Source organism: Perca flavescens, chromosome 23 (assembly GCF_004354835.1).
Source record: "Perca flavescens isolate YP-PL-M2 chromosome 23, PFLA_1.0, whole genome shotgun sequence".
Classification (NCBI taxonomy): Eukaryota; Metazoa; Chordata; class Actinopteri; order Perciformes; family Percidae; genus Perca; species Perca flavescens.
The window spans coordinates 19,094,907-19,122,287 of NC_041353.1; the positions used below are offsets into that span (position 1 = coordinate 19,094,907).

Below are 27,381 nucleotides of genomic sequence, written 5' to 3' on the forward strand. Positions count from 1 at the left end.
CTGACTCTAAATACGTAGATGTCATCTGCCACACCAACTTTGACTGGAGAATCTGTGGAACTCATGGAACAGTTTATGGCAAAGGTGAGTTGAAGAAACTTTCATTCTAAGCTGTTTACTGATGTTATAACAATACGCTGTTGTATTAATAAAAAAATAAAAATAAAATTCTAAAATCTTAACACTCCCCAAAAACTAACTTTTTACCCCTATCTAGTGTTTAAACTGTCCATCAGTATTGCTTTAGAATAGTTTACTGTGGTTCAGAGGGGTCATAGCTCCTCCAAAGACAATGGATTACAATGGATAGCAATCTTTTATTAATGCCAAAACAAATACATTTTTAAAAACAGCAACTGAAACAATTAGTTGATTAATTGACGTTGATTGACAGAAAATTGATAAGCAACTGTTTAGATTATGGATCAATTGTTTAAGTCAATTATCAAGCAAATATGCCAAACATTCACTAGTTTCAGATTCATGATGGTGTGGATTTTTGCTTTTCTTTGTTGTATGTGATAGTAATAGAGCTGTCAAAATAAACATGATAATAACCAGTTAACGCATATTCCTTTTAACGTTACTAATTTCACGCACGTGCGTTCTGTGATTTGGGCTGCTCTTTAGTTTGGGAAAGCAGGAAAAAAAGCAGCTGTAACCAGAGTTTCAAGTAGGCGGGAACAATCAGGAATGGCGTCCCAGCACCTTCAATTAATTAAGTAAAAGTAAGTAAATTAATCGAATTGGCAGTTTCATACATTCATCAGTGTTTCCCGTACGTTTAACATAACACCACATAAAGTACATCCAATCCATTCTAGTGTTTCCTCTATTCACTCTCAGCCCACCACAGTGAGCTCATGCACAAGGGAACGTTCTGTGGTTAGTTCACATGTCTGTATTAATAGCAGGACAGTCACGTACTATCTGTTAAAGTCAGTTAAAGTGATGGTTCAGATTAATTTCACCCTAGGGTCCTTTGCACCATGACCTCGAGCCAAACACCCCCCCCCCCAGAAGCTTTTTTCACCTGGGTATTAATTTAATGATTAAATAAGGTAATGTCTCCAAACTTACCTCAATTATTATTTGTCTCCTGCTAGTTATACTACACCACTTACTTAAAAAAAAAAGTTAAATTAATAAATATTTTTGTTGCATCTCTTTTCGGTGTTGTAATTTGTAGACGTCCCTAAGCACTCATCTAACTGCAGGTAGCAGCAGCTAGCAGAAGAGAGCAGGCAAGTGTTCATAAACTTCTGGTGTACTTACAAACTTTCCAATCCATAGTTTGAGTGCATAACCTATTTGTACTAGTGTAGAATTTTGGTATTATTTCGGGCGTTATTAGTGGGGTAACTTACGAGATACAAACATGGGTCCATTAGCCCCTGCACTAAGCTATTCAGCTGATAATGCTACTCTACGCTAACTCTCCCAATGTTCGACCCAGGTGAAAAAAGCTTCTGGGGGGGTGTTTGGCTCGAGGTCATGGTGCAAAGGACCCTAGGGTGAAATTATTCCGAACCATCACTTTAAGAAGGTGAAGATCACGTTGTTTGTAGCCTACGAGTTATATTTGTAGTCTACCGGTTAAAAACAGGCTTGGTAGTGAACGACACGGTAATGTGCTGCAGATCCAGTTAGCTGAAGTGACTGTAGCCCTGGTCTGCACATGCAGTACAATAATCTTAAAATAATCCAGACATCTGTGTCCAAACCCAGGTAGTTACTTTGCCCGGGATGCAAATTACTCCCACAGCTACACCGATGACTCTGATGTCAAATCCTTGTTCATCTCACGGGTGCTGGTGGGAGATTACACCAGAGGGTCCTCCGACTACGTCCGACCTCCTTCTAAGGACGGCGGAGACATAAACTTCTATGACAGCTGTGTCGACAACGTTACATCCCCTTCCATCTTTGTTGTGTTTGAGAAGCACCAGATCTACCCTAAGTACCTGCTGCAGTACAAGTCCACGCAACCGCCCGTCAACTTATTTGGTACTGCGTTAGTACTGGCACCGAGACCAGTACAAGCACGCAAACCAGTACTGCCACCCAAACCAGTACCGCCACCAAAACCAGTACTGCCAAACCCAGCATATCAGTTTATCAACTTTATCTAACCCGTTTATAAATCCAGCGCAGCCTCTTACCCAGAGCCGGTCCACCCTATGCGCAAGGTGCCTATGGTAGTGATTGACATGGTAACGTTCTGCAGATTTGGCAAAAATAGATCAGTGTTGCTATTTTGCCCTCATGTTCTCCGTGAAGTTACCTGGAAGTGAATGTAGCCCCGGTGTGTTTTCATTTTGCTTGTCAGTAGCTGGTCATACAGTAACTTGGGAGGCAGTTGTACCTTTTGTGCTCTGATTAATTTGGCATGAAGTTATCGCACCAGTCATATTTAGTTTCAACAAAAACTCAACTTGCTCCTGGCTGTTTAGGAACAAGGTAATAACGAGAGTAACAGGTGAGTTAGCTGTAAAAGTGAACTAGCTTTAAGTGCTGTGTAGTGGATAGAGACTTAAAGTTGTAAGAAACTAATGTGTTAAAGATTTGAGAATGGAATTTGGTGTGGTGTTAACAAGAAGATGGAAAGCATTGGATTGATATTGACTATTGATGTATATATTGAATTTAAACTGTTGATTATCTGGGTATTATGGATGCACAACTCTCAAATAATAACCAAGTATTTAGCCAATCCATAGTATAAAAAGTATTTTATATTGTATATGTATAAAAGGAAATCTGGGGGCTTCCAGTTTGAATGGGCCTGATGGAGCTGATAAAATGAATAATCGTATTGTCTATAATCTAGACATTAAACAAAATTAATTTCCTACATTCTGGTGAATTTGTATGCACATATTTCTACCTTTTTCTGCATCAATTTATGATGGAAGGGAAAACACAGGTGACAATTCAAAATATAAAACTATAATGAAACATAATAGGCTCTCAGGCATTCTGTATTGCGTTCAACTATTTATTCTCCTGTTGATCAACTTTTCTCAGCTCACATGTAGGCATAATTTACTCTTCCCTCCTCTTTTGCGTTTTGTTGGAGAAGTAACTTCTTTAAATGTGCATATGGCACTTATTTACCTTACCAAAATATAACTTATCCCATCTTCGTTCTCTGAGATGTGGGCTCGTGATATTTAGAGAAAAATAAAGTTATAATATTACAAGAATAAAGTCTGAATATTTCAGGGAAAATAAATCCAGCCCTGTAGTCTGCTGTGCATTACGTTATTGCTCGGCTGATATGACAGTATCTCATTCAGACCTTCTGACACATACACAGCCCTGTTTGGGTTTCTGGTCCCTGGATGAGACAAAGTTTAGGGAAGCGTCTGTAAGCTGTTCTGCATCGGAGGTGGAAAACCAAAACTACGGCAGAAATACATGGAGCCCAAGTGTGACACATCTGCCGCAGCATGCCAACAGCAGAGCGTCGATTCTAATGACCTGAAGCTGCTCATCTCTAGTTTAACGAGAGAGAGAGTGGACACAACGCGACGGACGGGTCTCTTTCAGAGCTTTGTGTGTTTGAGCCTGAAGCATAGACCGTAAACGCTACGTCGTGTAGCAATATTATTGCCCACCTAAACTCTGTGTTGCCTACATTTAAGTAAATAAAAAAAAGCATTTGGGGCTGAAGCCCCAGAAAAATGACCTGGCGAGGACAATGGTCTGGAAATGGTCTTAATGGCTCAAGGGTCAGGTAGGAGGGCCTCTAAGCAGTATTAGCTTTGGGCCCCAGGGAGGTCAGGACTTGCTTAAACCAACCCAGCACATCCTCTTACCAATACCCAGCTAGCAGAATAGTAAACCAACCCACGCCATCTCCTCCACTAGGGATGCACCGAATGTTCAGCAACCAAAATAAGTTAAAAGACAGAATAAATAAATGTTCAGCGAACAGTGCCATTTTTGAAGACAGGATCAAATAGCAACCATTTCACAAAAATGTAAGGAACTACAGGGGACACGTGTATGCAGGTTTCAGCTGGTGGGACTGACAGAATGCATTAATGGGATTACAGTAATAACATTTTTAAAAAGTGGCAAATATCATTGGCCACGCCTACTATAAAAACACTTGGCTAGACTGTAAAGACACGTTAGGAAAGCAAGATGAAAATGATTAATGCTGGTCAGAAACATAAAATGCAGGGTATTACATATTAGTTTATTAAATCATGTTTGTTATTTTTCAGAAACCAATGAATTTATGAAACGGCTGCAACAAGTAAACATGTCTTCAGTGGCAGAATGTATCACAGACCTAGATGTTTCAGTAAGTGAATATGACAAATGATTTTCTTGCAGTGTAATTTTTGTGTCACTTATTTTATAAAGATAATAAAATATATATTAATTATTGGTTTTTATGTCATGTCTTTTCAATGTCTGTACTGTTAACGGTAGAGATCCCAAGATGAATATAAATATGTCTGACATTTATATTCATATAGGATAGATCAATTATAAAACAGGGAAAAATCTCCTGTCCTATGAATACAGGGCTGAGGTCATATAACACGACGCCCCGAGCGGAGGAGAACCCCATCTCTGCAATAATAGGCTAATTAATAAATGCTGGTTTAAAGCACTTCTTCCTGCCTCTATGTATTAATGCTCATGGGTAGCCTATGGGTTCCATTCAGACCTTTACATTAAGTCTTTTACTGTTTTATGTCAACAAGACATTTTCAGCTGGCTATACCCAATGTTTAGATCTGTTGTGCTATTTATGCAAATTACCACATGTGTAATTAGATTATGCTCCGTTTGCCCATGTTAACAAACAGTACGACACCGTTCTCTCTACACAGACTTTAAATGCGAACTTATTTTTCGTGTGTTTTTATACTTTTCTAGTATCACTCATTTAAATGGGAAGCTTTTTATATCTTGTATGTTATACATTTTGTACCCCTCTGTCATTGTATCCATCATTTTTATTGTTAATAAACAAATCACATCCATCCTCGTCACTTTTGAAAAGCTTGCTACGCCCCTGTAAGAAATGATACTGAACATTCCTATTCCAGTGAACCCAGCCTCCACGCAGCAGTTGCTGTCTTGTGTTCGGAGGTGGAAGGAAATACCAAAGCCGGTCTTCTTTGGAAACACTTTGAGGAAACAGAAAAGAAATAATGGAGTCGGAAGTATTGAAGATAATCTGCGCCAATCAAGGATCAGTTGACACTGATTATTTGATATTGAATCTCGGCTTAGGCGATGAAATTCATAATATAATTAGTAACAGAGATAGATTTGCTTTGTGTAGTCCTTTCGGGCAGCGGAAGGTGGTGGCGAGGACCAGACTGAAACTGTGCAGAGCCAGAGAGTGTCCGGGATCATGCAGGGAACTGCACCTGTGTAAAAAGTTCCTCTTCACCGGATCCTGTCCGTTCACTCGGTCGAGGTAAATAGCCTGTTTGTAAGGCCTAACGTGAGTCGAATGAGCGTTGGGCAGAGGCCTGTGACAAGATATCTGTTGTTTTGTAAAGGAAGCTTTATTGTTGAAATTAAAAAATACTATCGTTTCCATGTGCAATTAAATTACTATTGTTGTCAGTTGGCTGACAACAGTGCGTTGTCAGTCAACTGACAAGTTTAGTTTTTTTTGTTTAGTTTTTTTGGCTTTAATTACCTACAAGTTTACATTTGTCAACGGCTAAACGTTACTTCAAAAAAAAAAACATGGACACGTAGGAGCTTTTTTTAAAGCTGTAATTACAGCTTAATTTAGCTAGCTAGCACAATGAACTCTGATGTTCCTTAGACTTTTTAAGTAGCTTCAAAGTCAGAATAATAAATGCTTAAAGAAAAGTCTTAAGTGTTGAACTTCGTGGAACTTTTTGGAGTTTTCCTGGAAACCTGTTTGGTGTAGCTACTGTTTGTTAGTCTTTATGCTAAGCTAACCAGCTTCTAGCTACATATTTAAAGTGATGGTTCGGAGTAATTTCACCCTAGGGTCCTTTGCACCATGACCTCGAGCCAAACACCCCCCCAGAAGCTTTTTTCACCTGGGTCTAACATTGGGAGAGTTAGCATAGAGTAGCGTTATCAGCTGAATAGTTTATTAGCGCAGGGGCTAATGGACCCACGTTTGTATCTCGTAAATGACCCCACTAATAATGCCTGAAATGATACCAAACTTCTACTGTAGTACAAATAGGTTATGTACTCATAAAACGATGGATTGGAAAGTTTGTAAGTACACCAGAAGTTTATGAACAATTTGTAGATGGCCCTAAGCACTTGTCTTACTGCCGGCAGCAGCACCAACAGCAGAGAGCAGAAGCCAGCAGGCAAGTGTTCATAAACTTCTGGTGTACTTACAAACTTTCCAGTCCATCGTTTTATGAGTACATAACCTATTTGTACTACAGTAGACGTTTGGTATCATTTCGGGCATTATTAGTGGGGTCATTTACGAGATACAAACGTGGGTCCATTAGCCCCTGCACTAAGCTATTCAGCTGATAATGCTACTCTACGCTAACTCTCCCAATGTTCGACCCAGCTGAAAAAAGCTTCTGGGGGGGTGTTTGGCTCGAGGTCATGGTGCAAAGGACCCTAGGGTGAAATTACTCCGAACCATCACTTTAACATACAAACATGAGAGTTCTATCAATCTTTTTATAACATTTGGCAAAAAGATAAATATGTGTATTCCCGAAATCCTTTATGACATTTGTCATATTATGTTATATATAATGCAGATTTAATATGACCTTATGACAGTAACATTAGTAACATCAGTGGTAGCATGATCTTGCTAGCTGTGTTTCACAGTTCTGGTGCAATGGTGACCATTAGCCCTCTTAGCATGTCCCTGTGTGTGTTGTGTTTATGGATGACAGGACAGGATGCAAATTCTCCCATGAGCTGGACTCTGATCACAATGCAGGGTTACTGCAAGCGTATAAGCTGGAGAGTCTGAGCCGGGCCGAGCTGTGCACACTGCTGCTGCAGAGCGACGACTGGCTTCTGCCTGATGTAAGTTTCACTACATACACAAGATACATCCAGAGTGTTTTTTCAAATCATATCGTTGTAGATCAGTAAATCGGAGCTAAAAACTGGTTTACACATAAAAAACATATCCAAACAGGAAATAGTTTGGATATGTATTAAACCCTAGTTGTCAGATGCTAAAAATATGATTGCAAGAAACCCTTGAGTCCTTGATAGTAACAGAAGTTTTGTTGACTTCATCAACACTTGGCTTTACAGTAGCTGGATAACATCTGTATTTATCATCTTAAAGGAGTTGGTCACTGAAAAATGTCAATATCACAAAAGCAATTTCCTGTTTTGTTGTTTTCCTTGCTTTTTGCTTTATTTGATTGTAACCACCTTTTCTCCCTATACCAGATATGTCATAATTACAACAATGGTGGCGGGGAGTTTGGTCTGTGTAAGGAGGGTTTCGCCTGCAGGAGACTGCATATCTGTGAGAGGTTCCTGAACCGCGACTGCAGCTGCTCCAAGGCTCATGATTTTAATGCTCTACAGCCATACAAGAGCCTGCAGGAGAAAGGCGTTCCTGAAGACCTTCCTCATTCCTTGAAGTCTGTTTATGCAAACATATTGGCTTTGAAGTACGCTGACAGAAAGCAACCAAATCTTCCCAACAACACTGACGCGAACAGCGACGATGGCCTGAATTACAGAGGGAGAGGGAGAGGGAGAGGTGTTAACAGAGGCAACAGGGGCAACCGAGGCAACAGGGGCAAAAGAGGAAACCCAGGCAACAGTCAACCGGTGCAACGAACCTCTTCCACTGATGACATCCTTGATGAAATCAACGCCTTAGATCCGTACAGCGACGATGGAATGAACGATTGGCTAAACTCTTCCACCAGTGACATCTCCGTTGCTGTCAGCGGCACTGATGTGAGCAGTGTCGATGGTCAGAACAAAAAAGAAAATCTGAATAAAACTTCAACAGCTGTCAGAGAGAATGGCGGGAACACAGGCGGCAGACCATCAACCAGTTCCACTAATGACAACGCCGGTGCTGTCATCGACGATTCAAACACCGATGATGGACCGAACAGGAGGCAAAGGCCTGTTAGAGGTAAACTACGCCAGCTGCAAAAGCTTTTATTGAAATAGTTTTCTGAAAGAACTCTAAAACGTAAAAAAAAAAAAAAAGCACAACACCACTTTACAGTACACTTTGTGTTTATTTCCTTCAGATAAAACTGAGATATGCATGTTCTTCATCAAAGGAAACTGTATACATGAGGGTAAGTAATCAATGATACATCATAGATCATCATGCAAAACAGTAATAATTACACTTATTTTGTACTATAGAGTTTAGAGCATATCACGTCAATCTAGTTTCTATGACGATGTCTTCTCAGAGCGATGTTTTAAAGCTCACGACAAGATGCCGTACAGATGGGAGGTCAGAGAGGACGATCAATGGACCGCCTTGACTGATAATGACAATGAGGCGATTGAGAAGGACTACTGTGACCCTAAAAACACATACAGGTACTCTCTACCACACCGGGAGCCTATCAGAAGCAGAGCGTCTTGCTGCCCAACTTTCAGATTTTATCTATAAGTACTTTACAGAACAATCACGTGTTTATTTCGCTAGTATCTACCTTCCACTCCAAGCACTCCTGCAATTAAACTTCATCATGCCTTCTCTTTTCTGGTGGTGTCTTATTATATTTTTCCACCTCCAAGTTGAATCTCTCGTGGTGTTGTAGAGGAGACATATATGATATTGGGGGGTGTCTTTTGGAAAATTGAGTGGATGCTCAAACTGTTTCACTTCATGCCAGGCTGTCCCAACGGCCCGCGGCTCGCGTAGAAATAGACCTGGCGCATATCTTTAGAGGAGCTGAGAGCCGCTTCACACACACTTCGTGCATGCTTCTTGGACACGCCGTGACACGGGTGGTGGAATATCAAGCATTGACTTGAACGGCTGCGATTGCTTGCAACGGTTGCAGTGCCTCCGCTGCAAAGTAGGGGTCATTGTCTGTACGGTAAATATGCTACAGCCAACAGAGGCTTAGCTGAAGAGGAACTTCCAGTATTGATCTAATGTTTTTAGCAAACTAATGTATTGGTAAAATGTAGTACATGATTTACTGTCAACATGAATTGTATGAATTAATAGTTATTTATTCTGCTGTCTTTAGTGACAGCACCCCACCTGTGCATTTTGACACAATGACCCGTGGATCGAACAACGTCCGACGACTCTCTACCACAAACTCTTTGCTTGAGCCAACCTTCATCCACACCACTGAGTGGGTTTGGTACTGGGAGGATGAGTTTGGAAAGTGGAACATATATGCTTCAGCTGTGAGTAACTGGAGTTCTGCCTTTCCTGTGTCCTGTGAAAGCTGCTTTCATCAATATTTTTTATAGAAATTTTTTATAGAAATAGGATTATTTATGTAATTAATGTATGGTATATATTCTGAAATTGAGATGTCCCAGTCTCCCCAATCTGCAACATTATGTTGCAGCCAATCAAGGTATATACTGTATTATCTGACCTTTATACGGCTGATCAAAGTCCGAAGTCATTACTCTCCAGTAATGCCACGTCATTAAAAACCTTATAAACATTGAAACAGTTCCTCATAGATAACAGTGTGAGTTAGCAAACAGTAGAGCAGCATGAAAAAGTAGCAGCAGTAGGCAATAGTTTTATTGAAGATATGCAAACTGACAACTTGCCTCGGCAAGCCAAGCTATTGGAGGTGATTTGGGCTAAAAATGGCCACTTTACATTTATTTCAGTGGCATTTTACAGGCGTACCACAACCTTAAATGCAAACTTACTCTATTAATTTTTGCACAAGATGAGAAAGAAGTGAGGCTGTTCTAACTTTGCTCTGAAATGCAATTTATATTTGATTTGATTTTATTAGGATCCCCATTAGCTGATGCAAAACATCAGCTACTCTTCTTCTTCTTACTCTTCCTATAAACCTCCATTATCTGAAAGTACTTATCCTTTTGTCTTGGATTCTGCTTTTTAAAGGGACAGACATTTAAAAACTCATCACACCAGTACTTCCCACTTTATCCTTCCCACTCATGGTCTACTGAACCTGTGCTGAACTGATGATTACATGTGTTTACATAACCCTGCAACTCTTTTACTTAAGCTGCTACCCATGCACATCATTTAAGTATGAATTGTGTCTTTTATGGCTCTACATCCACACACACACAAAATGAAAAGAGGCAGACATGCTGCCACACAGCCTGTGCAAACGGCTCAGGCTGTGTGGCAGCATCCCTAAACAAAGAGATAAACAGCAGCGAGAATATGTAGAATATCGTGATATCTGATTTTCTCCATATCGCCCAGGCCTAGTCGGATGTATCTGGGGCGGGAGCAAGAAGTTCCTGTGTAGTGCATATTTTTTCCATCTCCATGGTCACACCAGCTCATTTCATGTAAATCATCAGACATTGTTTTGTGAGTGACATTACTACGTCTGCTCCTGTCCCCGAGACTTCGTTCTGCTCTGCCGGCGGCTGGCTTGACCACGGAAATGTGAGTGACAGACGGTTAGCTTGACTGCTGTGTATTTCTGTGAGAGAAACTTGCAAGCTGCTACAGTTTGCATGTTCTACCGCATCGCAGATTGCAAAACACACCTGACTACAGGAGACATTAGCTCAGACTTGAGGAGTATATATAGTTGGTGCAGTTCGAGGTCAAAGCACCTTCTCACCACAAACAAACTGCTCCAGAGTTTGATTAAAAACTACAGAGACCACCTCGTCAAGCAGGTCTCGGTACGCTTAATTGGTGCGCTTTTGGTGCGCACCTGAGTGCAATTGCTGCATTCTCACCTGCCCAAACGAACCGCACCAGCGAGGCAAACAACAAACTAAACAAGGCAGGTGTAAAAGTGCCCTAAGAAAGAAAGGCATTTAATTTTCCAACTTTCAGAGCTGAATGCTTCTTAACAGCAACGGTAATTGTCTTTTTGAAAATACCACAGTAACTGGCTCCTGATTGGTCATGTTTTGAGGTTAAAACAGACGTATCTGTCTTGTGTCGCAGGCTGGTGGACGCAGAGTAGCAGACGTAGACAGTCCTACACTGGAGCAGAAGTTTCTGGACAATGACAAAGATGTGGTGGAGTTCACCGCTGGTTCACAGTCCTACTCACTCAGTTTCCCCGGTAAACAGATTTTACGCCATGGATCTCTGTGTTCACTGTTTTGTGCATTTTAAAACATTCAAGCAGTTATAATCTTCTTTTCCTCAGACATGATACAGACAAACAAGCAGTATGGCACCAAGAGGCTCGTGAAAAGACGGCCGCTGTTTGTCTCCGCAGCTGATGTCAAAACAAAGAAAGCGAGGTACGACATCCCAAATATACTGTTGGTCCCGCTGATGTTTTCCACCTTTTAAGAAACATTTAATTAAACCACTTCACAATAAAACTAATCTTACTTTGCTTTCTAACCACAGAAGGCCTCTAAATTTGACCGCTGTACCCGACCACTGGGACAAGACACAGATTCCTCAAACAGGATACAAGGTATTGTGAAAACACCACATCTTCAATATGCATGACAGACATAACTTCTCTACTCTTTTTGTCTCTACTGTTTCCGCTAACATTCATGCCCTGCTTAGAAGTTGTATGTTAATGTTAATGTACAAACTAGGGTTGCACGATATTGACAAAATGTGATATTGCAATTTTAATTATGAATATTGCGATATCGATATTAATTTCGATATTTTTAAACATATGTAAAATTACAAATGTTGGGGAAACACGCATCAAAATAGATTCATAACAAATTAAACAAGTTTTCTTACAACACAAGGTTTATTTCAATAGATTTCAATATTGTCATATTGGACTGGTACAACATGAATAAATAAATAAGGACCATGTCTAGAGAACAGGACATGTTTTACTGGTTGTACAGTATAAAATAAATAAAGAGAACAGGACATGTTTTACTGGTTGTACAGTATAAAATAAATAAAGAGAACAGGGCATGTTTTACTGGTTGGACAGTATAAAATAAATAAAGGGAACAGGACATGTTTTACTGGTTGTACAGTATAAAATAAATAAAGAGAACAGGGCATGTTTTACTGGTTGGACAGTATAAAATAAATAAAGGGAACAGGACATGTTTTACTGGTTGGACAGTATAAAATAAATAAAGGGAACAGGTCATGTTTTACTGGTTGGACAGTATAAAATAAATAAAGGGAACAGGACATGTTTTACTGGTTGGACAGTATAAAATAAATAAAGAGAACAGGACATGTTTTACTGGTTGGACAGTATAAAATAAATAAAGAGAACAGGACATGTTTTACTGGTTGGACAGTATAAAATAAATAAAGAGAACAGGACATGTTTTACTGGTTGGACAGTATAAAATAAATAAAAGGGAACATTACAAAGACAATATATTTCATGTTTTAACTGATAAACTTAAAGCTGCTGTAGGTAAGATTGTGAAGATCCAGGACAAATTTTAACATCGACAACTTCTCGGTCCCTCCCCCCTCTCTGCTGAAGCCCAAACCGTCTCCTAAGCCTCTCCCACACAAGGGAGTTTGAGTCCTAGGCATGTCAGACAACATTTTCAATAACTAAACACTAACACAATGTTAACTTTACTCACCAACAGTAAAACGATGCTAACTAGCAGGCTACCGTTAGCCATTTCAGCATCATATCAGACCGACCACTGTGCAAACGTTACTATTATCCTCACCAACGTAGCTTTGTGGACTTTTGACTACTAATAACCAAGTGAAAGATAAATGTGTGGCTACGTCTGCATTGTTCTTCAGATCTTTAAAATCCCGCAGCTCACGCCTCCTCTGAAAAGCCACTCCAATATTCTCCTGAGTTTTGGGAACCCTTTCTGCAGCTTGTGCGCGGGGAAGGGGGAGGGGAGAACGCTATTATATGCGTGTGCGTGCCTGAGCAGTGATTGACAGGCAGATGGACACCCCCTGTGGCCCTGATTGGAGAAAATCAACCGGGAGCGGTGGAATTTTGCCAATCGCACTACAGGTTGTAGGTGGTGCCAGAGGAGCTGGATTTTTTTTTTTTATTACAATTTTCATGTAGTTCTACTGGAACATAGGGTCACTTTCAGCAAATATGACAGAAAGTTAGTTTTATAAGGCTTACCTACTGCATCTTTAATTGTTTTATCTACTCACTCAACACGTTCCAAAAAAAGCTGGGACAGGGGCATGTTTACCACTGTGTTGCATCACCTTTCCTTTTAACAAAACACAAGCGTTTGGGAACTGAGGACACTAATTGTTGAAGCTTTGTAGGTGGAAATCTTTCCCATTCCTGCTTGATAGTCCGGGGTCTCCGTTGTCGTATTTTGCGCTTCATAATGCGGCCCACATTTTCAATGGGAGACAGGTCTGGACTGCAGGCAGGCCAGTCTAGTACCTGCACTTTTTTACTACGAAGCCACACTGTTGTAACACATACAGAATGTGTCTTGCTGAAATAAGCAGGGACGTCCCTGAAAAAGACATACCTTTCAGGATTAATGGTGACTTCACAAAAGTGAAAGGTCAAGTCAGCTTTGTCAATTTCTTCACGTATACTAGACATGCAGAGGAATCGAAAGTTCGTTTCTCACCATTCCACGGTGAAGAATAAAAAATGCACAACAGATAAGATGAGACATTCTAACGCAAGAGTAAAAAAAAAGTGCTCAACAGATAGCGACATTTTCCATAATACTAAAACAATAAACGGCAACAATATCACAAGACAAGATCACAAGACAAAAAACCCAAGAATGTCACAAGCAGCAAAAAAAATTATATGATTTTATGGTAGAGCAGAAAGATGTGCAAAAATGCAACAGCAGCAACTTCAGAGTCCATAGTTTTTGTGCAAAAAGATGCTATATACAAAAAGAAACCGCAGCAATTTTACAGTCCAGATGCCACCCAGTCTGTGGCGTGGGTATATAGTCTGTGATAGACTGATAGCCCTGCCACAGGCTCCGTGTGTCTTTGCTGTCTTTAAAGTGGCAGGTTATCTTGTGTGTATTCCTGTTTTGCTTTCCTGATGCGGCGGGACAGGTTGGCTCTCGCTGTTCTCAGGCCAGTTTCATCCCCGGCTCTGAAGGCATTGTTTCTTGCCCTCAGGAGCCGATGGACATCGCCGGTCAGCCATGGCTTCTGGTTAGCCCAAGTGATGATGGTTTTGTATTGGTCACATCATCGATGCCCTTCCTGAAGTGACGGTGTCTGTGTGAGAATTCGCTGGACTGCTTATATATATCCGTAACAACTGTAGGCCGGCTCCTCATCTACAATGGGTCTCCGGTTAGAGAGAGAGACACAGGGCGCAGAGGTCTTGATTCCACTTAACTTTCCTGGTATTCAGAATCTGGTACAGTGGTTTGAACAGTAGGAACAGCTTCCTGTCTATGTAGGAAGGTAGTATGATGCCTGTATGGTAGATGTGTGTGTGTGTGTGTGTGTGTGTATGTATGGTATCTGAAATAACAATCACAATAGGAACCAATAGTGAGTCAATATGACAGTAAAATGAATGTATGTCATATATGTCAAATTAATACAAAACTGTCACATTAGCATGGAACTGCGGGTCCACTATCATTACTACAATCCCAAGTGTAAGGTTGTCGGTGGGCTGCTGCCATTTCTGACGGACCTGAAGATGTGTTAACTAGCTCCTGATGAATTGTGACCAGAAGTGATCTGCCATCACCTGGCTATGCTGTCACCGTTTCCTTGTGACTGTGGTGGGAGCATATGATACTCGTGTGTAGAGGTCGACCGATAGTGGATTTTACCGATACCGATAGTTAGGTTGGGCCGTATTTGCCGATAACCGATTAATCGACCGATAGTATTTAGAATTGATACTGGATAAAACAGTTGACAAAATACATACATTTTGTCAAAAAAAGTCCAGACGCTCTTGCCAATAATCAAAATAATAATGTCATATTTATTGATATTTCACCCACAGCAATGCTACACAAGCATGTGTGTTCTCCTACATATTTGGAGTCATCCAGTGCAAAAATAAACTGTAAAATGAGCATTATAATTCATATAAAGGACAAACTATTTACATTTCTTCAAAAAAGGCCCAAATGTATGCCAAATCTCAAAACAGTGACGCCATTCTTCTCTGTAGAACGGTTTAGAACTAGCTTGACGTGGTCCTACTCAGATTCTAGTCAGAATGTGAGTCTGAAACCACTCCAATGGGCTGTGATTATGGGGCGTGTTCCAACAGAACCAGGAAAAAAAATGCCTCTGCATTCATTGGATAGACCTACAACCAATCAGAGCAACGGAACTCAACACTGTGTATTTTCTCCATAGCAACCACTCTTTGCACAATGCATTCATTCTAATTTCCGACTTTTAGACTTTCTTGAAGCTGGATATATCATTTGTTGCGTGTAAATATAAATGTGGATAACGTTAGTGATAGTGACATGCTTGCTACAGTCACATTTCTAGAGATGAATCAGCGAAAACACGTTTTATATCTCTGATTCACGGCTTTTATTCTAGCGCCGGCGCTCCCTCTCTTCAGTCTCTCTCTATGTCTTTCCACCATATAACGCTCCCTCACTTCAGTCTCTCTCGGTCTCTCCACCATATAACGCTCTCTCTCTCCAGTCTCTCTCTATCTCGACGCTAGTACCGTGCTTTCGGGCAGTTGTTGATGCTCCTCCGCTGATGAGTTTAAAATGAATGCGCTGTCGATTCTACACATCTCAATTCTCCAGCGGCAGCCACTAGACGGATCGTGGACGATTTGGGTTGGACTTGCGTTCATTTTTGTCAGTGTTTTAACCGCTTGAGGTTAGTTGCTAATGTTTAGCGTCATCTCAGCCTCGAAAGCAAACAACCAAACATACTGTTGTGCTGTTCTTTCTCTACTAATGCAGCATCTATTCAACAAATGAATAACTTTATAATGATATAACAAACCTTTTTGCTGTCGATGCTTTAAACGCGCATCTGATGTCAGCCTTCTCCGCGCAGCATGTGTTCTCCGTGCAGCGAGCAGTAACACGTGTCGAAAATAAACAACACAAGGCATCAGTGATAGTTTTTGTTTCGCCTCTAGAGGCCGCTATTGTAATGCATGAAGCGAGCAGACCCTTCTCAGCTCTGTGTACTGTGTAATGAATGACAGCATGCGCTTCTCAGCCGCTCCAGCAACGGACGCAACCAGAAAAAACTATCGGCATGGATTTTTTGCCGATAACGATAGTTCCACCAATCAACTATCGGTGCCGATTAATCGGCAAAACCGATGAATCGGTCGACCTCTACTCGTGTCCCAGCATCTTCAATCGGCTGTGTGATGATACTGGTTTGTTGGCTTTGAGTGCTTTCATCTCTTCCGGGAAGCTGTCAGCCTGGCATGATTGCAAGAGGTGGAGTTCTGCCTCCCGCAGCTCATACTTATGGGCATTGGCATCCGCCCCGTTTAAAGCCTGCTGTGTGGCCTTTACCAGTTCTGACCATTCTGTAAACTGGGCGACGTCTGGGGTTGGCAGCGATGGAGCTGACCACAGAAGACATCCCTACTCAGCTCATCTGGAACCTCTGACCCTCGTACACTTGGTGGATCTGGCCACTGCTCTACTGGGCCCCAGAGGAATGCAGGTCCTTGGAACCAGTGGTTTGGGACTGTGAGCTCAGCCAGCGTTTTGCCTCTGGTGACATCATCTACCAGGTTGTTGGCTGAATCGACTGTATCTCCAATCCCAGGGGTTAGTCAACGAGTTGGATTTATCGCTAGCCTAGCCCGGATAACCACTTGCAGCACCTCTTTTCCGGGGGAGGAGTAGCAGTCGAGTCCACTGTGGTCACAGGCCGGCGGGATAAACGCAGCTCCTTGAGTGTCTCTGTTTGTACAATGTCCAAAGTGTTGTATAGCTTGGTCCTGCTGATGTCTAGCAGAATCTGTCCACTGTACTTGTTCTTAGTTGTGGGCAGACGAGTAAAGACGAAAAATGTTCGTACGAACACTTACTAACAGAACAAAACACTGCACGGTCGGGACAGAGAGGAGTAGCTGCGTCTCCATGCGCTGCCATGTTATCAAAAAAAAAAAAAAAAAAACATAACCCCATACCATCACAGATGCTGGCTTTGGAAATTTGCACTGATAAAAATCTGGATGGTCCTTTTCCTCTTTGGCCTGGAGGACATGACGTCCATGATTTCCAAAAACTATTTGAAATGTGGACTCGTCAGACCACAGCAGTCCATCTCAGATGAGCTCTGGCCCAAAGAAGCCAGCGGCATTTCTGGGTGTCCACCGACATCCAAAACGATTATTGACAATATCATTACTAATATTCAAACCCTCCAGAACCCTTGGATTACAAAGGGAATTTTAAAATCTATTAAATATAAAAGTAGGCTTTATAAATCCTACATAAAAAATCCTTCTAGCTTAAATAAAGAGAAATATATTTCTTATAAAAATAAACTAACGCAGATCATAAGAAAGATCAAAAGATGCCATTACACTGAACTTTTACAAGCTTCACAAGGGGGATAGCAGGAGGTCATGGAATGTGTTAAATGAAGTCCTCAACAGGAGACATAAACCTACTACTCTGCCTGACTTTGGTAATGCCAAAGCTGATCTTGTACAGAGTTTTAATAATCATTTTGCTTCAATAGGTGTAAATCTGGCTAAGAAGATAAATCAACCCCAGGGTGTCAACTTTAAGCATTTTCTCTCTGGTAGCTACATTAACTCATTTTTTATGATATCAACAGATAGTACCGAGCTCATCAAGATCATTTTGGACTTGAGGAGCTCATACACCGCAGGTGTAGATGGAATATGTAGTAAGATTATGAAAGCCATTGCAAATGTCATTGTAGAGCCACTGGCTCACTGCATCATCCTTTATTTACAAAAATTGCTAAAATAATTCAAATTTTTCAATCGGGTGACAGAAATGATATGAGCAATTACCAGCCCATATCAATTCTACCCACCTTCTCCAAAGTAATGGAGAAAGTGGTATACACCAGACTCAGTGGCTATCTTCAAAAACTAGATATTCTTGTTCCCTCTCAATACGGTTTCAGAAAAAAAAGAGTACAACTTCTATGGCAATACTCGATCTATTAGAACAAATACATGACTGCATTGAAGAGGGAAAATGTGGTGTTGGTATTTTCTTGGACCTATCAAAACCGTTTGATACCATTGACTTTGATATTTTACTGTACAAATTGCATCACTATGGTATCAGAGGTCTAACACTTAAATGGTTCAGAAGTTATTTATACAAGAGGGAATAGTATGTCCATGTCAATGATCATAACTCTACTTGTCAGCCTATGATCTTTGGGGTCCCCCAGGGTTCTATTTTAGGGCCACTCTTCATTTTATATATAAATGATTTCATAAATTCCTCTAAAATATTTCATAAAATTATTTTAGCAGACGACACAAATTTGTTTACATCACACAGGAACCCACTTATTCTACAAAATATAGTAAACTCAGAATTAACTAAAGTGGACTCCTGGTTTAAATCTCATGGTCATTAAATGTGAGCAAAACTAATTACATTTTATTTAAATCATGTAAAAAATTAAAAAAGATTGATCACTGCCTGATTAAAATAAATGGGCAGGAGATAAAAAGAGTGTATTCCACTAAATTCCTGGGGGTCCTCATTGACAACTCTCTCAGCTTTAAAGGTCATATCGACTATCTTGTAAATAAATTGTCCAAGTATGTTGGCTTGTTTTATAAGATCAGACATTTTCTTCCTCTGTCTGCCCTTCTCACATTGTATAAAACTCTCTTTGAACCACACCTTAACTATTGCAATGTGATATGGTGTAACACTTTCACCAGCCATCTTAGTAAACATATATCTTTGCAAAAAGTCATATGGGCTCTGTCCTGGTCAGAGATAAATTCCCCCACCAAACCTCTATTCCACCGTTTTGAGTTACTAAGACTGACTGAGCTAAATGAATACCATAATGCCAACAGGTATTCAAACAGGCTGAACTCTAGATTGAGTAGTCTTGTTCCTATCTCCAGCCCCCAGCAGACCTACCAAACGAGAATCAAACCACTTATATCAGGAAAATGTCGCCGACATGTGCGCGCCAGTATGAGTGTTGTCTGTAGGGTGCCGCAGATTTGGAACGGGATTGATGATGGCCTCAAGGTGTTGCCCTTTATCTCCAACTTTAAAAGGAAAAAAATATATATTTCTTATTAACCTACATCTAATATAAAACAGTTTTTTTCATGTACGTATATGGGATGTATGTGTATGATTTGTATGTAATGTTATGTATGTACTGGTGCGCCTCTCGCGTGCAACTAGTCATCATCATTTGTGGTAATTGTGTATTCTATAGTCTGTACCACTACTTTTTATTGAATCATGGGCCCCCACCAATAAGCTTTTCTAGCTTCTTTGGGGGACCCATTCACTCTACCCAATTAATCTTGTACCCCAGCTGTATTATTGTAATGTTTCAAGTGGTATTGTGAATAAAGAAATTAAATAGAAATAGAAATGTTGATATACAGTGAGGAAAATAAGTATTTGAACACCCTGCTATTTTGCAAGTTCTCCCACTTGGAAATCATGGAGGGGTCTGAAATTGTCATCGTAGGTCCATGTCCACTGTGAGAGACATAATCTAAAAAAAAAAATGTAACTATTTATTTGTATGATACAGCTGCACATAAGTATTTGAACACCTGTCTATGAGCTAGAATTCTGACCCTCAAAGACCTGTTAGTCTGCCTTTTAAAATGTCCACCTCCACTCCATTTATTATCCTAAATTAGATGCACCTGTTTGAGGTCGTTAGCTGCATAAAGACACCTGTCCACCCCATACAATCAGTAAGAATCCAACTACTAACATGGCCAAGACCAAAGAGCTGTCCAAAGACACTAGAGACAAAATTGTACACCTCCACAAGGCTGGAAAGGGCTACGGGGAAATTGCCAAGCAGCTTGGTGAAAAAAGGTTCACTGTTGGAGCAATCATTAGAAAATGGAAGAAGCTAAACATGACTGTCAATTTCCCTCAGACTGGGGCTCCATGCAAGATCTCACCTCGTGGGGGCTCAATGATTCTAAGAAAGGTGAGAAATCAGCCCAGAACTACACCGGAGGAGCTGGTCAATGACCTGAAAAGAGCTGGGACCACAGTTTCCAAGGTTACTGTTGGTAATACACTGAGACGTCATGGTTTGAAATCATGCATGGCACGGAAGGTTCCCCTGCTTAAACCAGCACATGTCAAGGCCTGTCTTAAGTTTGCCAATGACCATTTGGATGATCCAGAGGAGTCATGGGAGAAAGTCATGTGGTCAGATGAGACCAAAATAGAACTTTTTGGTCATAATTCCACTAACCGTGTTTGGAGGAAGAAGAATGATGAGTACCATCCCAAGAACACCATCCCTACTGTGAAGCATGGGGGTGGTAGCATCATCTTTGGGGTGTTTTTCTGCACATGGGACAGGGCGACTGCACTGTATTAAGGAGAGGATGACCGGGCCATGTATTGCGAGATTTTGGGGAACAACCTCCTTCCCTCAGTTAGAGCATTGAAGATGGGTCGAGGCTGGGACTTCCAACATGACAATGACCCGAAGCACACAGCCAGGATAACCAAGGAGTGGCTCTGTAAGCATATCAAGGTTCTGGCGTGGCCTAGCCAGTCTCCAGACCTAAACCCAATAGAGAATCTTTGGAAGGAGCTCAAACTCTGTGTTTCTCAGCGACAGCCCAGAAACCTGACTGATCTAGAGAAGATCTGTATGGAGGAGTGGGCCAAAATCCCTCCTGCAGTGTGTGCAAACCTGGTGAAAAACTACAGGAAACGTTTGACCTCTGTACTTGCAAACAAAGGCTACTGTACCAAATATTAACATTGATTTTCTCAGGTGTTGAAATACTTATTTGCAGCTGTATCATACAAATAAATAGTTAAAAAATCATACATTGTGATTTCTGGATTTTCTTTTTTTAGATTATGTGCTGGAGCTGCTCCCCCCGCGACCCGACACCGGATAAGCGGACGAAGATGGATGGATGGATGGATAGATTATGTCTCTCACAGTGGACATGCACCTACGATGACAATTTCAGACCCCTCCATGATTTCCAAGTGGGAGAACTTGCAAAATAGCAGGGTGTTCAAATACTTATTTTCCTAACTGTATGGCTTTGGCTTTGCATGGTAGAGTTTTAACTTGGACTTGTAGATGTAGCCACGAGCTGTGTTAACTGCCAATGGTTAACACAGCTGAGCCCACGTGGTAATATCCTTTAATGATGTTGGTTTTTAATGCAGTGCTGCTTGAGGGATCGAAGGTCACGGTCATTCAGTGATTGTTTTCGGTCTTGCCACTTATGAGCAGAGATTTCTCCAGATTCTCTGAATCTTTTGATGATATTGTGGACTGTAGATGATGAAATCCCTAAATTCCTTTCAGTTGTACGTTGAGAAATGTTCTCAAACTGTTGGACTATTTGCTCACGCAGTTGTTCACAAAGTGGTCAACCTTGACCCATCCTTGCTTGTTAATGACTGAGCCTTTTGGGGATGCTCCTTTTAGACCCAATCATGACCAATTTACTTGTTTACTTGTGCAATGTTCTAAACAGGTGTTTTTTGAGCATTCCTCAACTTTCCCAGTCTTTTGTTGCCCCTGTCCCAACTTTTTTGGAACATGTTGAAGGCATCAAATTTGGAGGATTTGAAAATCTTTCTGTTTTTATTTACGTTTTACACAACGTCCCAACTTCATTGGAATTGGGGTTTTGTACATGCAACTACATATTTTTGAAAACAAGATGTTTTATAATGTTTCATAATGTGCATATTTGCTTTTTCGTCTTCTGGGTCAGATTTTCTGACAAAAGGGGGAAAAAATTCAATGTGGTGTTGTTAACAAAGAAATAAGATCATACTGTAAATTGTGCTGTTTTGGCAATCAGCTAAGGTTCTGTCCTGTACTTACAAGAAAATAAAAATGTTATTTTGGAAAACCACAGCCAATTTCTTTACCAAAGGCCACTAAAGGTGTATTCTGGGTAGGGTTGGGTACTAAAACCAAAATTTCGGTTCCTCATTTTGGTTCCACTTAATGTGTCTACTGAAATATTTTCCCTCTGTCGCTCTGAAATGGACGTAAAAATATCACACTTTCTCTGTAGTCTACAGTTAGCTAGCTACTGTAAATGTAAGCTACTTTTAAAATGCCATATTTTCCCTCTGGGCTCACCAAAATGGAAGTAAAAGCATATTAACCATTCACTGTTAGGTGACTTAGGTTTACTTATTATATATTAAAGTACGTTAAAACGTTAATATATTGTTAAATTTAAATATTTATTCAATTAAAAAAGAGAGCCTTTCTTTGATATCATTTTTCAGTTTTTCAAGAATTGGTTTAGGAATCGGAATCGTAAAAATCCAAACAATACCCAACCCTAATTCTGGGGCTAAACTATTAATTGGAATTTTATCGAAATTGCATTATGGACTAGTGCAATATTCCAAAATAAGTATTGTGGTGCTGCAGAGATGTCCCGGCCAAATCGTATTCTATAGACTTAAGAAAAATTATTTGTTTGGTACAGTTCCTCGCAAAAAAACACACCCTAATATTGTTGATGTTTGAATGAAAATAAGAAAAAAATGATCATTCCCTACAACATCGTGAATCATATATTCACCATACGTATGGTGAAGGGCATGTGATGATGTGGGGCTATTTTAATTCCAAAGGCCAAGGGAACTTTATCAGGATGCATAGTATCCTGGATCCATTAAATAACTGGCCTTTAAAAATAAAAATCTGCCTGCCTCTATGGGATTTTAACATAGGGGTGTACTTACTTTTGTTGCCAGTGGTTTAGACATTAATGGCTGTGTGTTGAGTTATTTTGAGGGGACTGTACATTTACACTGTTATACAACCTGTAAACTTAATACTTTACATTGTAGCAAAGTGTCATTGCTTCAGTGTTGTCCCATTAAAAGATATAATGAAATATTTACTAAAATGTGAGATGTGTACTCACTTTTGTGAGATACTGTGTGTGTGTATATATAATGTGTATTCTACACTTTTTAAAGATTTACATTACAGTTCATTTATTTATCTCACGCTTGTATCCAAAGCGACTTACAATAAGTGCATTGGGCACAAACCAAAAAAGTGCGAGAATCATAAAGATTTACCTTCTCTAGCGACCATCATTCTTGGGCTGAGTGCCACGGATAGGGTAGCAAAGTCAGAAAGTATTGGGAGACTGACTAACACACTGTTGGCTTTGGTTGTTGTTCTTTTGTTTGTTTTTTGACAATAACCAAACCTTTTAAATAAAACCAACTTAATTCTGAAGTGGAAATAAACTACTGCCTTGAAGGTAGGGCTGGGTATTGTTCAAAGATTTTTGATACTGGTACCAAGACTGTGACTTTGATACCAGTTCCTAATGTTAGACAGCATGCTGCATGCTTATTGGACATCATCTACGCAAGTAGATTTCACACCATACTGTCCCATACTAGTCCATTTCCCTGGACCAACATCTGCCTCCAGGACCCGGACAGAGCTGTCCCACCCCCCTTCTGGAGAGTCCTTGGTTTAGTATGCAAACAAATCAGTAAATAATAATAGTAATATAATGACTAGCTGACATGAAAGAACATTTAAAACTTGCTCTATGGCCAAGGCGACTTTATTAACTCCAAAGCAGTTGATGGAAACACGCTAATTTTGGAAATTTACATTTTCTACTTTTTGACATTTCAAAACTTTGCTTGACAATTAAATGTGAGGTTCACAATTTGTTTCCGCTGTCCCAAAGTGGCCAAAAAAATCAGTTATTGTAGTAATTGTGTCTGAAAAAGATTTTTTGGACAGAATTTCAAAAAATGTAGCCTGGGTAACAACAATTTCTTTTTGTGTTTTCCAGCGAGTCCCCCTGCAGCGCTCCTCGGATGAATTTAAGGAGATTGAAACTCTTTTCTGTAAAACCATGAGAGGCTTTGACATTGTCCAAATTGAGAGGATTCAGAACAAAGCTCTTTGGGAAGCCTTTCAGTGGTACGTAGGTGATTTTCATGTGCTTTGTCTCGCAAACTTACAGTATGATCCATCCCAGTGGTCGTGTGTTTAAAATATCTTCTTAGCTGGGTTATTATCACTCTCTGGTTGTTAAAGCGAGAGTACGTAACTTTTATAAAGAAGAAATAAGACCTCTTTCTCTTACAAAAGAAAAGTTGAACGTATAAGCAGTAAAATGTACCGTTGCTCAGTTGAGGGATTTTGCTGCTACTGCAAGTAACTTAAGGTGGCTGATGTTATAGTTTCTGATTAATTTTTCCTGAATAAAGGCAGAAAAATCAGATGAAGATCAACACCAAGGCACCCTATGTGACTGAAAAAAAGCTTTTTCATGGCACTGACTCTAAATATGTAGATGTCATCTGCCACACCAACTTTGACTGGAGAATCTGTGGAACTCATGGAACAGTTTATGGCAAAGGTGAGTCCAAGAAACTTTAATTCTAAGCTGTTTACTGATTAATGTTAATGTTGATTAATGTTGTACACCTTTGTTTTTGTACTTATTCCTTATTTATATTAATGTTTAATTATGTTTATGTATGTACCAACCACCAAGGCAAATTCCTTGTAAGTGTTACTTACTTGGTAATAAATCCGTAGAGGATGGGACAGTATCTTATACCAATCCTAAAATCTTAACATCACCCTCAATGCACACACAAATGTAAAGGGGAAGTTTTCCCCAAATTTCCTTTTTACCCCTTGTAATGGGAAAAATTACATTTAAGCATAATTCCTTATATTTTTAGGTTTCATTTGTACTTTGATTGTCTCACAAATGCTGAACGAGTTTCTCATTTCACAAATGTAGATTTTGATTCTAACTTTGTGAGACACCCAGTCTGGAACATTATGTGAGCACTGTTTGCTTGAACCAAATAAAGGTACAAGGTCACCCTAAAACTATCTCTAGTTTTCCCATGCCAGTTTAGATGTAGCTTGGGGGATGACGGGGAGGAGGAGGTGAGATGGCTCCAAGATGGCTCTTGTATTTCTTGATTGTCTTCATGTGTATCAGATGCCTGTAAAAATAGTAGCGTCATAATAATCCAAGTGTGTGTGTGCTGTCACTCTGAAGATGCATTTAAGCCTGGTGTTCTGTTCACTCATTTGAGGGACTGACTCCACACTGGGCTGCAGCCTTTTGTGAAATCATGTTGCTCCTATATTTGCAAATATATAGGCTATATATCTTTAATAAAATACAAAAACCAAACTTTGTTTAGTTCCGACTGTCTTATTTGTTTCACTTTACTAAACTTTGAAAACTCTCCCCGGCTGTAAAGGAAACTCCACTACACCCTATCGGGTGTTTAAACTGTCCATCAGTATTGCTTTAGAGGAGCTAAGACCCCTATGACTCATAGCTCCTCCCAAGATAATGGATTACAACGGATAGCAATCTTCTATGTTGGGCTTAAAATGCCACAAAAGTTACATTTTTAAAAACAGCAGCTGAAACAATTAGTTAATTGACAAATTGATTGACAGAAAATTGATAGCAATTGTTTTGATTATGGATCAATTGTTTCAGTCAATTATCAAGCAAATATGCTAAACATTCACTAGTTTCAGATTCATGATTTTGTGGATTTTTGCTTTTCTTTGTTGTATGTGATAGTAAGTTTAATATGTTTGTTTATTTTTTGGCTACATTCTGACATTTTATAGACCAAATAAACAGATTTTACAATAATCCAGACATCTCTGTGTCCAAACCCAGGTAGTTACTTTGCCCGGAATGCAGAATACTCCCACAGCTACACCGGTGACTCTGATGTCAAATCCTTGTTCATCTCACGGGTGCTGGTGGGAGATTACACCAGAGGGTCCTCCGACTACGTCCGACCTCCTTCTAAGGACGGCGGAGACATAAACTTCTATGACAGCTGCGTCGACGATGTTATATCCCCTTCCATCTTTGTTGTGTTTGAGAAGCACCAGATCTACCCCGAGTACCTGCTGCAGTACAAGTCCACGCAACCGCCCGTCAACTTATTTGGTACTGCGTTAGTACCGGCACCGAGACCAGTACTGCCACCCAAACCAGTACTGCCACCCAAACCAGTACTGCCACCCAAACCAGTACTGCCACCCAAACCAGCTGCCAAACTCAGCATATCAGTTTATCAACTCAGGACGTCACTTTATCAACCCAGCACATTGGTTCAATCCAGCACAGCCTCGTACCAACCCAGTACCTCCGTTTATAAATCCAGCACAGCCTCGTACCCAGAGCCGGTCCACCATGCGCAAGGTGCATATGGCCCCGCAAAATAGGGAGGTCCCAGCCTCTCCGCACCGTCGTATGTGTCAAATGCTAGGTCAGTGGCCAAACGTGACACCTCAATGAGAGGATGAAGCGGATCGAATTATCCTTCAGGAAGGAGGGGTTAAAATGGGCCGGAACGATCCAGAACGCACTCTGGCACCTTCGATTAGTAAATTAATCTAATTTTAAGTTTCATACATCAGTGTTTCCTGTTCGTTTTAAAATAACACAATTTATCCATTCCAGAGTCTCCCCTATTCACTCTCAGCTGCGCACTGCTGTCTGTCTGTGGTGAGTTCACATGTCTGTAGTAAAAGCAAGACATTTGTGTACTATTTGTTAAAGTCAGTTGAACAGGTGAAGATCACGTTGTTACAAACAGGCTTGGTAGTGATCGACACGGTAACGTGCTGCAGATCCGGTGTTTTTAGCTGAGCTAAACAGAAAGTAGATTCGGTTAAAAGACAATAGAAAATAGATCAGTGTTGCTATTTTGCCCTCATGTTCTCCGTGAAGTTACCTGGAAGTGAATGTAGCCCCGGTGTGTTTTCATTTTGCTTGTCAGTAGCTGGTCATACAGTAACTTGGGAGGCAGTTGTACCTTTTGTGCTCTGATTAATTTGGCATGAAGTTATCGCACCAGTCATATTTAGTTTCAACAAAAACTCAACTTGCTCCTGGCTGTTTAGGAACAAGGTAATAACGAGAGTAACAGGTGAGTTAGCTGTAAAAGTGAACTAGCTTTAAGTGCTGTGTAGTGGATAGAGACCTAAAGTTGTAAGAAACTAATGTGTTAAAGATTTGAGAATGGAATTTGGTGTGGTGTTAACAAGAAGATGGAAAGCATTGGATTGACATTGACTATTGATGTATATATTGAATTTAAACTGTTGATTAG

General features: G+C 40.3%; 1 protein-coding gene across 1 annotated transcript; it reads left to right on the forward strand.

The window, feature by feature from the left end:
* On the forward strand, positions 1–27,381 carry LOC114550352 (protein mono-ADP-ribosyltransferase PARP12-like). The gene is made up of 14 exons (XM_028571061.1): positions 1–84; positions 4,236–4,315; positions 5,073–5,449; positions 6,894–7,029; positions 7,408–8,113; positions 8,235–8,285; positions 8,406–8,538; positions 9,201–9,366; positions 11,093–11,213; positions 11,301–11,397; positions 11,510–11,579; positions 24,057–24,187; positions 24,478–24,629; positions 25,935–27,381. The coding sequence occupies exons 3-14, from the start codon at positions 5,178–5,180 to the stop codon at positions 26,489–26,491; spliced, it is 2,592 nt and encodes an 863-aa protein (XP_028426862.1). The 5' UTR covers positions 1–84; positions 4,236–4,315; positions 5,073–5,177; the 3' UTR covers positions 26,492–27,381.

What these genes read in the sequence shown, in the direction of transcription:
- LOC114550352 (XM_028571061.1), top strand. Translation starts at nt 5,178, where the DNA reads ATGGAGTCGGAAGTATTGAAGATAATCTGCGCCAATCAAGGATCAGTT. An exon ending in GTCAAAACAAAGAAAGCGAG is followed by an intron (nt 11,398 to 11,509) that starts GTACGACATCCC and finishes TTCTAACCACAG; the next exon opens with AAGGCCTCTAAATTTGACCG. An exon ending in TGGAACAGTTTATGGCAAAG is followed by an intron (nt 24,630 to 25,934) that starts GTGAGTCCAAGA and finishes GTCCAAACCCAG; the next exon opens with GTAGTTACTTTGCCCGGAAT.